General features: G+C 47.3%; 1 protein-coding gene across 1 annotated transcript in view; it reads right to left on the reverse strand.

The window, feature by feature from the left end:
• The window catches only part of HUNK (hormonally up-regulated Neu-associated kinase), a 132,973-nt gene that overhangs the window by 64,047 nt on the left and 57,256 nt on the right, over nucleotides 1-11,670 (reverse strand). Inside the window, exon 5 of the mRNA XM_011954992.1 lies at nucleotides 9,459-9,751. Coding sequence (XP_011810382.1) covers nucleotides 9,459-9,751 — 293 coding nt within the window. The remainder of the gene's footprint in view (nucleotides 1-9,458; nucleotides 9,752-11,670) is intronic.

The raw sequence follows: 11,670 nt of genomic DNA on the forward strand, positions 1-11,670 counted from the left end.
CAAACAAAAAAATTAGCTGGGCATGGTGGCACGAGCCTGTAGTCCCAGCTACCCAGGAGGCTGAGGCAGGAGAATGGCGTGAACCCGGTGTTAACTTTTAACTGTGAACAAAGGTGAAGGGGAAGAGAATGGCCCTGGGATAGATGGGAAGTTGCTTTTTCTTGGCCAATGGGCCTTCAAAGAGGAGCTAGGAGAAGCAACAAACGGGTGTGGCACAAGGCACAGAAGGTAGCGCAGGGCGGGGCATGGTGGCCCACACCTGTAATCCCACCACTTTGGGAGGCGGAGCTTGCAGCGAGCCCAGATCGCGCCATGGCACTCCAGCCTGGGCGACAGAGCAAGACTCCGTCTCAAAAACAAAACAAACCAAAACAAAACAAAGAATGAAATCATGCCGTCTGCAGCAACATGGATGCCACTGGAAGTCATTATCCTGAGCAAATTAACATAGAAACAAAAAATCGAATACTGCATGTTCTTCCTTATAAGTGGGAGCCAAACACTGGGTGCATATGGACACAAAGACAGTAACAACAGATACTGAGGACTACCAGGGGAGGGTGGGAAAGAGGAGGACAAGGGTTGAAAAACTACCTGTTGGGTAATACGCACAGTACCTGGGTGATGGAATCTGTACCCCAAACCTCAGCATCACACAATATACCCATGTAACAAACCTGCACATGTACACCCGGAAGCTAAAATAAAAGCTGAAAGTTTTAAAAGGGGCGAATTTCTTCATAAGGTTTCAGTGTTAGTGTGTGATAATGGACCTTTAAAACAAATACGAGCAAGCCTCTATTATCCAGAATACTGGCTCTATCAGAAAACCTCCCTGCGGTCCACGTGAAAAGCCTGATGTTCACTCTAGCTGCATCCCAAGAGCAAAACACTTGGCCTGCCATCTGAACAGTTCCCCCTGTGGCATAGAAACTGGAAATCCAGTGTTCATTTTTTTTATTTTTATTTTTTTGAGACAGAGTCTTGCTCTGTTGTCCAGACTGGAGTGCAGTGGCACCATCTCAGCTCACTGCAGCCTCTGCCTCCTGGGTTCAAGCAATTCTCCTGCCTCAGCCTCCTGAGTAGCTGGGATTACAGGTACATGCCACCACGCCTAGCTAATTTATGTATTTTTAGTAAAGATGGGGTTTCCCCATGTTGGCCAGGCTGGTATTGAACTCCTGACCTCAGGTGATCCGCCCACCTTGGCCTCCCAAAATGCTGGGATTACAGAGTGAGCCACCTCGTCCTGCCCAGTGTTAACTTTTAACCGAGAACAAACAAAGGAGAAGAGAATGGCCCTGGGAGAGATGGGAAGTTGCTTTTTCTTGGTCAATGGGCCTTCAAAGAGGAGCTAGGAGAAGCAACAAAGGGGTGTGGCACAAGGCACAGAAGGTAGCACAGGGCGGGGCATGGTGGCCCACACCTGTAATCCCACCACTTTGGGAGCCTGAGGCAGGTGGATCACCTGAGGTCAGGAGTTAAAGGCCAGCCTGGTCAACATGGTGAAAGCCCATCTCTACTAAAAATACAAAAATATGCTGGGTGTGGTGAGGGGTACCTGTAGCCTCAGCGAGAGGCTGAGGCATGAGCATCGCTTGAACCTGGGAGGTGGACGTTGCAGAGAGCTGAGATTGCACCACTGCACTCCAGCCTAGAGGATAGAGTGAGACTCTGTATCAAAAAAAAAAAGAAGGCAGCACAGGAAGATGGGTTAGGAGGACAGTGCTGGGGGTGAGGACGCAGGGGTGCGGGGGATGTCTTGGGAACAACAGCAGCACCAATATACCAACCAGAAGCCACGGTGATGCAGGAGCAGGGAGCCCAGCAGAGAAGAGGACACTAGAGAGACGCCGTGCGGGCTCAGAAGGCTTCAGGACCCTTCTCTGCTCATTAGGCAGTTCCAGGGAGAAATGCTCAAAGGGGACCTGTCACAGCAGACAGACCAGATGTTGAGATAAGCGCAGGGTGTTTTTACAGAGATCGGGAAAGGACCTGCGGGGAGAAGACTCCTCCACACCCTCTAGGTATCACCTAATCATAGCCCTTTGTTCAAAGTTCTTTCAAAAGCACAAGCACACAAACAGGCCATGACTAGCCATTCAAGGTTCCCCCACAGGCTACCAAGCAACCCCTTCCCCTCCCCTCCACCCGCCCACCCGGACTCTCCTTGCATCTCTTTCAAGATGGTCAATTAGAAGGTTCTGAGACTGGCCGCCATAAACTGAGTCACTGCCCTCTTGGACAGAGGGTGCAGGGAGGAGAGTCAGGGAGGGTCCTGTTGCCACGACAGACATACAGGTGGTCCCCCGCCCCTGGGGGCAGAAAGGCAGCTGCTCTAACTCTGTGGAGCAAAGAGGCAGACAGGAGCAGTGCTGGGGAGGTGGAAAGCAGGAGTGTGTGTGTGTGTGTGTGTGTGTGTGTGTGTCTGTTTACGCCTGAGTGTGTAAGTGCACATGAGTTTGTGTGAGCACACTGCAAGTGTTGGCACACATTCATGTGACCTTGTGCATGCATGTGCATGCACGTGGGGACAGCAAGAGTGTACATGTGTGGGTGTGCGCATGCATGTGCACACATCCATGGGTGTATGAACGTACACGAGTTTGCACGTATGTGTTGCATACACACGTGTGTGAGCTCTCATATGTCAGAGTGCACCCTGTGTATATGGTCATGGGCGCACGTGTGTGTGTGCACGCGCATGCATGCATCACATGCATCCAGAGTTGTGGGATGGGAGAAGGCAAAGAGAAGGCAGTCTCTCCCCTGGGCCTCCACAGGCCATGCCCAACCAGGAGGTCTAGGCTGAGGGGCAGGAACTCAGGAAAGAGCCTGGGGAAGCCGCTCAGGGTTGAGTCCAAAGAACTGAATGGTGTAACACTGAGGCATCAGGATAGGAGGTAAGAGGAGGAGAGCATGAGACGTGGCAGAACCAGTGAACACCCCAAGTGGGGAGGCTGAGCAAAGACAGGGAGTCAAGCAAGGGAGCCTGGGGAAGGGAGTAAGGCCAGGTGCTGGGGTCTGGCTGTCTCTAATGGACCCGCCAACCAGGCCCAGGCAAGTCATTTAAACTCTCGGAGCTTCTAATTCTGCCCTGGAGCCCAGCCATCATGAGAAGGGTTACCCAGCGGGGCCACTGGCAGCGGGAAATGCCACAATGGATTCCTGAGGGCTTTGCGGGCCACTCCATTTATGAGGTGAGAGGCTGGAGGTGAGGATAATAAAGCGAAAGATTCCAAGACAAGGTGAAGAGGAAAGACTCCAGAAAATACTTAAAAGAGGTGATCAATTTGGCCATAAGCAAACAGCATTGGGGGGCACGCGCCCCAGCCCAGTGAACGGTAAGAGACAAGGGGCCCAGGGAAGGACAGACCCAACTCAGACAGGATTAAGTTTGATGGAAAAAGTTTTGCCTACGGGGATGGTCACAAGATGGATTTTAATAATAAACTAAGAATAAAGCATCCCAAACTCCCCAAGCACATAACTCCCCAAGGCAACAGGCATTTTGCAGGGAACATGATTTTTTTTTTTTTTTTTTGGTTAGGTCTTATCTTCAAAAGCACTGTATTAAAAGCAAATGATGTGCAAATTCTTGATTTATTTACAATATGGGTATTTTGGTAAAATACAAGAATAATGTGTTATCCATGAACCTGATTTATTTATTCAAAATGAAACCTTTATTGAGTTCCCGTAATGTTCCAGAAACAAATTCTGTGTATAAAACTGAAAGACCCATTCACTAGAAAGATGCCACTCTACAAATTGTGACCTAAAAAATAAACACAGTGACACTAAGTCAATGAAGAAACTCCTTTGAAATTCCAGGGAGAATATGGACTATTCCAGAACATAGGACTGGCTACCAGAAAGCTTCCATCCCAGTGCAAACTCTGACACTAGCTGTATTCATTCAATTTTCCTTCCTTCATTCAACAAAGTCTTACTGTGTGCCCACTGGGCTCAGCACTGGGCTAAGCTGTGGCCTGTGCAGAAGGCAGATAGAGAGAAGTAACCACAGGATACGTGCTCAGAAAGAAAAGTAGAGGGTGCTGTGAGTCTATGGCCAGGGGGCCAAGCCTGGAGGGCTTCCCAGAGAAGGTGAACCTGGAGCTGGGACCTGAAGGATGAGTAGAATTCAGCCAAAGACAACAAGGGCAGTGCAAGCAGAGAACAGCTATGGGGCCCTGAGCACGGAGAACTGTGGGCCTCAGCTTCCTGTGGATAAAATGAATGGGTTGGACACAGTAGTAATTACAGAGAACATGGACTCAGTCCTTACACAGTGTCTCGGTTTTGAGCACTTCATGCAGACTGACTTATCTAATCCTCACAACAGCCATGTGAAGTGGAGAATCCATTTTCCCTGTTGTGTAGCTGTGGAAAGGGAGGTACAAAAGCTCGAGTGATTTGCCCAGCACCACTCTGGAGTGGTCAAACCAGCACGTGGACAAGGGGGTCTGGCTTTCGCGTCAGCGCTGCAGACCACTGTGCATCCCAATCCATGAAGCTGCTGGGCTGGAGCTTTGCTAGAGCTCACATTTCCAATGCGATTTTTTTAAAACCCAATTAAACACAAAACTTTTGCTGCCACTGGTGCCTCCAGATATGTGCTCGCTCTCAGCAGAAGGCCCTGGGATTCCACCCAGCTCCTGGATGTGAGCAGGAATCGTTCCCTCTCATCTGCTGTCCCCTTCCTCTCCTCTCCAAGAAAACCTGAAAGTTAACAGACTTTTTTTTTTTTTTTTTTTTTGGAGACGGAGTCTCGCTCTGTCGCCCAGGCTGGAGTGCAGTGGCCAGATCTCAGCTCACTGCAAGCTCTGCCTCCCGGGTTTATGCCATTCTCCTGCCTCAGCCTCCCGAGTAGCTGGGACTACAGGCGCCCGCCACCTCACCTGGCTAGTTTTTTGTATTTTTTAGTAGAGACGGGGTTTCACCGTGTTGGCCAGGATGGTCTCGATCTCCTGACCTCGTGATCCGCCCATCTCAGCCTCCCAAAGTGCTGGGATTACAGGCTTGAGCCACCGCTCCCGGCCTTAACAGACTTCTTAACCCCCCAACCAGCACAGGTTGGGCCTGCTTCTTGTCAGGCCAAAAAGAACAAAGAAGGGCCTCCTGTCTTCCACTCCCCTTCCTCTTAGGCGCAGAGAGCCCTTTTCTCCATATTGATGAACGGATAAGGTCATGGCCCTGGGAGCCATGGTGTTGACACATATCCGAGCTCAGGCTCCGGCTCCCTTTGATCATGTGTCTCTTTCTCCTGGTCCTGCAGCCCCATGGCTTTTCTCTTCCTGCTTAGGGATGGTGGTATTGTATTATCCAGTTGTGTTTTATCTGTATAGTTTGATTGGACTTTGTAATTTTGAATGGACACATGAATCTCAAATTAGCCTCTCAGCAGAATCGGCGTTCTAGGTGATTCATGTTAAGAGTTGATGCTCTATATACAACAGGCAAATCATCAGATTTTGGCATCCTGCTGGGTGAGCACGTTTAGGGGAAGGAAAAGCAACCTGTTATATTTTAGAGAAGCTTAGACAATTCTAAAATAGAATAATAAAGAAGTTAGACCACACTCTACCTTTGTAAAAATGAACAACAGCCCTAGACACAGAGGCTGTGGCAAGTCTAGTCTAATAGGAAGTTCTCTGCCAGCAAAGCGAATCTGCTTTACACATGCTTAGCTTCCTTTGAAAAAACAAACAAACAAACAAAAAAACCTACTTGTCGTATTTATTGTTTCTTTTAAATGATGTTTAAATACTTCTGGAAAGATAAATAATTATTTCGATTTAATGCCACAGGAAATGAGGGCTCTGCTAGCATTAAGTTGATTATGACATAACAACATAATATCAGCCTAATCAGGAACTGCATTTTTAAAGCATCCCCTAACACACACACACACACACACACACACACACACACACAACCAAAAGCCCCTGAAATCACAGTACACATATAGCCACAAAAAAAATCATCCTGAATCCTTTTGCATGATCCAATATATTTACTCAGAAATCTTCCCACCAGGGACTCCACGGCCTCTCTGAAATGCAATAGTAGTCTCTTATTCATTTGAAAAATCTAACCTCAAAATAATTTATGAAATTCATTCCACCTTTGCAGCATAAAGGAGAAAATTCTTTATGAGAAAGGGCTCCAGTAAAGAACATACCAGTGGTCAGTTGAAATACGAACACCCAAAATTAGTGGTATAGAGTCTTTGAAAGTCAAAGACATTCCGTTAAAGCCACTATGAATATATTCTAAACAAGCATTTTAATGTGAGGTCTCAACCACCTAATCACCTCTGTCCATGTGCGGTGACACACATTAACATGATTTTTAGAGGGAAACGTGAAAAAATCTTCCTAAATCATCCATGTATTTCCAGTCTTCTCTAACTTTAAAAGATCTGAGCCCTTGCCATTATTGGATTATAAATATATTCCTGAGGAGAGGCAAAAGTAGAAAAAGCTGGAGATCAGAGAAAGAAAAAGTATACCGTCTTTGCTATCAAAACATTATTAAATTCATTGCTTTGACATTCTGACAGTAATTGCGCTGAGAGGGATTGGATTTTGTTAAAATTACTTTAAAAGGGCTGTTGAGAATTTCCTGCAGGAGAGGCCAGTGTGCGAGGCGCAGCTTCCACTTGGTTTTCTTTGTTGTTCTCACAATCCTGAGAAGCTCAGTGCTCATCTTATTTTTGACAGCACAAAATCCTTGGAGAAAACACCCCAAGTACCACAAAAAGCTCTGCCGCTCGCAGTCCCTCGTTCTGTTTTCCACTGTGACCTGCGGGGTCGGTAATCCAAGCTGATTCACTTGTGAGATTTCTGCCTTTGTCATCTTAATAAACGAAGACAGAGCCAGGCACACTTACGACTACCATTTTCCTAATAACGGCAGAGCTATGACACCTCAGGCTACCCAAGGGTATTGTTGGGAAGAGCCAAAAATAGCGTGATTCACTTACCATTCCTGAATGTTCTCTTCCTTGCTAATCTAAGCTCAAAGAGTTCTAATGAAGTGTGATCTCATGACAACACGCATGACCAAGAATACGTATGTGAAGAGGTGCTCTCACCTCAGTGAGGAGGAAATGATTGGCCTGAATGGTGCCTGCCCAAGGCTGGCTCTAGAAAAGGCCTGGACAATGGGCCTCTCGTGGGTTTAGCCATGAGAGGGCAGAGCATCCCATGGCACCAATCCCATTAGTAAGGAGACAGCTCTCTCCACCTTGGAAGTCTAAGTTCTATTAAGTAAAGTCCTGGAGCTGCTTTTGTCACTGATCAGAAAATAAACAGCTTTCATGGCTGGGCACGGTGGCTCATATCTGTACTCCCAACACTTGGGGTGTGGTCAAGAAGGGTGAATCATTTGAGGTCAGGAGTTTGAGACCAGCCTGGGCAACACTTGGGGTGTGGTCAAGGAGGGTGAATCATTTGAGGTCAGGAGTTTGAGACCAGCCTGGGCAACACGGCAAAAACCCATCTCTACTAAAAATACAAAAAATAGCTGGGCATGGTGGCGTGTGCCTGTAATCCCAGCTACTTGGGAAGCTGAGGCAGGAGAATCTCTTGAACCTGGGAGGTGGAAGTTGCGGTGAGCCGAGATTGCACCATTGCACTCCAGCCTGGGCAACCACAGTGAAACTCCGCGGTGGCTCACGCCTGTAATCCCAGCACTTCGGGAGGCCGAGGAGAGCGGATCACCTGAGGTCAGGAGTTTGAGACCAGCCTGACCAACATGGAGAAACTCTGTCTCTACTAAAAACACAAAATCAGCCGGGAGTGGTGGCTCATGCCTATAATCCCAGCTACTAGCGAGGGTGATGCAGGAGAATCGCTTGACCCTGGGAGGCGGAGGTTGTGGTGAGCCGAGATCGCACCATTGCACTCCAGCCTGGGCAACCACAGTGAAACTCCGTCTCCAAAAAAAAAAAAGATTTCTAGGTGGGGCGTGGTGGCTTACACCAGTAATCCCAGCACTTTGGGAGGCCAAGGTGGGTGGATCACCTGAGGTCGGGAATTCGAGACCAGCCTGACCAACATAGCAAAACTCTGTCTGTATTCAAAATACAAAAACTGGCCAGGCATGGTGGTGGGCGCTTATAATAATCCCAGCTACTTGGGAGGCTGGGGCAGGAGAATGTCTTGAACCTGGGAAGCGGCGGTTGCAGTGAGCCAAGATTGCGCCATTGCACTCCAGCCTAGGCGACAAAGTGAGACTCAGTCTTAAAAACAAAACAAAACAAAAAAAGATTTCTGGTTGTTCCCAATAACCCAGAGTAATTATTGATCATAATTTCACAAAGGAAAAACCATGCATTTGTTGGTGAAGCCAACACTCCCTGGAGGAAAAGAGGGAGCTTTTATTTCTTTAAATTTGTTTGATCTTATTTTCATACCATACTAAAAGCAGGCACCCACCACCACCAATGGCAACACTGCTAAGAATGCTGCTTCCATTCACTTTCTTTGTAGAGCCCCTTCCTAGGAAGCAACAAGCTATTAAAAACAAGCTTGATTTTCATAATTATTTGCAAGACTGGTTTGGTTTGTGGAAAACACTCCTTGATTTCAAGGGCAAGTTCAAAATTCGAATGGTGATTCAATTTCATTGAATAAAACAGCTATTGAGTGGCTACCATATGTAAAGCAAAGACAATGAAAGCACCATCTTAACACTAATCTCATGCCACTAATCTCATGCACTAATCTCATGCCATCTTAACACTGGCTCTTTCAGGCACCTAAACGACTGGTCTCAGGACAATGCAAACAAGAAGAAAAGCAGCTAACACCTGATGCCTACTAGGTACCAAACGCTGTCCCAAGCTCTTCCCATGTATTAACTCATTGACCCTTACTCTGACTGAGAGAGAAGTGTTATTATTATTCCCATTTTACAGATTAAAAGACTGAAGCTCAGAGAGGTTAGTAACTTGCCCAAGGTCACATAACTATTACAGGGCAGAGCCAGGTTGCAAGCCCAGTCACTCTGGCTTCATATTCTAGTCTTTTAACCCTTACACTGGCATGAACCCAATTCACAAAACAATTCCATGGAATAAAAATACAGAAAAATTCCCAGCCTGGCCAACATGGTGAAACCCTGTCTCTACTAAAACTACAAAAAAATTAACCGGGTATGGTGGCAGGTGCCTGTAATCCAGGTACTCGGGAGACTGAGGCAGAAGAATTGCTTGAACCCACAAGGCGGAGGTTGCAGTGAGCCATGACTGCGCCATTGCACTCCAGCCTGGGCAACAAGAACAAAACTCCATCTCAAAAAAATTAACAAATAAAATAAAATAAAAATATAGAAAAATTGTAAAACAGGCTGCAATTGCTCAGCCTTTCTCAGAGGCTGAGAGGGTGCCGAAGCCCAGTGCCATCTATGGACCTCACAGTCAGTGATCACCAGCGTGGCCTGGCCCTTACCTGTGGACCACCCCAGCCCGGTGCAGGTGCTCTACAGCGGAGATGAGCTGCCGGATGTATCTGCGGGCTTCGGACTCCTCCAGCCGCTTCTTCTCATAGATCTTGTGCATCAGGTTGCCCCCAGGGCACAGCTCCATGACCAGGTAGTAGCTGTTTTCTGTCTCTAAAATATCAAGGAGCTGAGTGATATTGGGGTGGCGGATCATCTGCTGGATCTGACCCTCTCGCCGCAGGTTTTTGGTGACATAGGTGTCCTTTTTGGCTCTCTTCTTATCGATGACTTTTATGGCCACCTAAGGAGAAAACAAGAACATGCCTGTTCTTACAGACATTACAGACAATAGCGATTCCTTGGCTACACACAGGAACCCAAGAAAAATGCTAGCTATTTCTCTGCAGGGGAGAAACACTTATCTAAAACAGCATCAACAGAAAATATATATATACACATTTATATTTATGCATATACCATATATATATACACACACACACATATGTAGGTATAACATTAGGAAAAATCAAAAGGTCCAATGATTAAGGAAGACAATGGAATTTACCTAAGAAAACCTGAATGGCTGTCTGGAAGGCACAATGCAGGATTAATGTCAAATTTATTTTTCTGCAGGATGGGAAGATGAAATAACAGTTTCTCTTCCAGCAAAGGGCTCGTCTCCCTCCCCCTCAGGACTCACCATCATCTCCCTCCAGGTCTGAGGACCCCCAATCACTTCAGAAACAGCTAAATCAGCCCCCAATCTTAGTTCTGGGGCATGGTTGGGGGACTCTGCCCAAAGATGCAGCACCCCTAGCCTTGCTCCACCCTCTCTCTGCCCTGCACAGGCCCTCAAGCCTCCTTCCTTGGATGAATTACCTCCCTGGGAAACTCACAGAGAGCCCACACTGTCAGGACCCAACCTTTGTAGTTATTCAGGAGCACATTTTTACGACCCCCAGGAAGCTCCTCCTGCGTCACTTCCCCCACAACCAACTTGTCATAAGACGTAGGGTGGGAGGGAGGGAAGAACAGAAGGATGGAGGGACAGAGGGAAGGGAAGATTGTCTTTTCCACCTAAATCAGCATCTGTCCCCAGTTCTCTTTCCTTTAGGGGAAGTCACCTCTCCACTGTATTCATCACCCTTTTCTTTCTTTCTTTCCTTCCTTCCTTCCCTCCTCCATTCCTTCCTTCCTCTCTCCCTCCCCTCCCTCCCTCCCCTTCCTCTTTCCTTTCTTCCTTTCTTTCTTATTCTCTCTCTCTTTTTCTCTTTCTTTCTTTCGTGACAGAGTCTCTCTGTTGCCCAGACTGGAGTATATGGTACAATGGTGGCTCACAGAAGCCTCAAACTCCTGGGCTTAAGTGATCCTCCCACCTCAGCCTCCCAGGAGCTGGGACTATAAGCACACACCAACATGGCTGGCTCATTGTTTTCTTTTTGTAGAGACGGATCGCCCCATGTTGCCCAGGCTGGTCTTGAACTCCTGGCCTCCAGTGATTCTCCCCGTCAGCCTCCCAAAGCACTGGTGTCAAAGGCATGAGTCACCACGCCCGGCTGCCCTGTTCTTTCTTTGGTCTTCACTCCCCTCTCTAATGTGATCAGCCACTGACATCAACACATGATGTCAATGTCTTCTGCCAGCTGCCTCGCCACCTGTCCTTCCTCTCTGTTCCCCTACACCACCCATCTGGTTCATTCCAACCACTGCGCCCAGACGCCCCTCATGAACTGAGACTCAAGCACCACAGGAACACCTTTGTACACAGCTGTGGAGCCTCCGGGTGCAGGATGAAGACAGTGGACCTTCCATTTCTTGTTATTTCTCTTTTTTGTAATTACATTTTGTACCTGTTTCACAATGTACTCAATATGCATTATATGCAATATGCCATACACAGAGGTACAAGTATAGAAATAAATAATAAGTAAATAAATACAGATAAATACATGTTTTCAGTGCAGGGCTCAAATATTATTTTGTGGACATAGTTCACAATAAAGAAAAAAACAGAAGTCTGAGATCTAATGTACAGCGTGGTGACCAGGTTTAACAACAATGTATCGCACACTTGAAAACTGCTAAGAGGCCGGGCGTGGTGGCTCACACCTGTAATCCCAGCACTTTGGGAGGCCAAGGTGGGTGAATCACTTGAGGTCAGGAGTTCGAGACCAGCCTGGCCAACATGTTGAAAACCTGTCTCTACTAAAAATACAAAAA

Source organism: Colobus angolensis, unplaced genomic scaffold (assembly GCF_000951035.1).
Source record: "Colobus angolensis palliatus isolate OR3802 unplaced genomic scaffold, Cang.pa_1.0 Scaffold390, whole genome shotgun sequence".
NCBI classification, from domain to species: Eukaryota; Metazoa; Chordata; class Mammalia; order Primates; family Cercopithecidae; genus Colobus; species Colobus angolensis.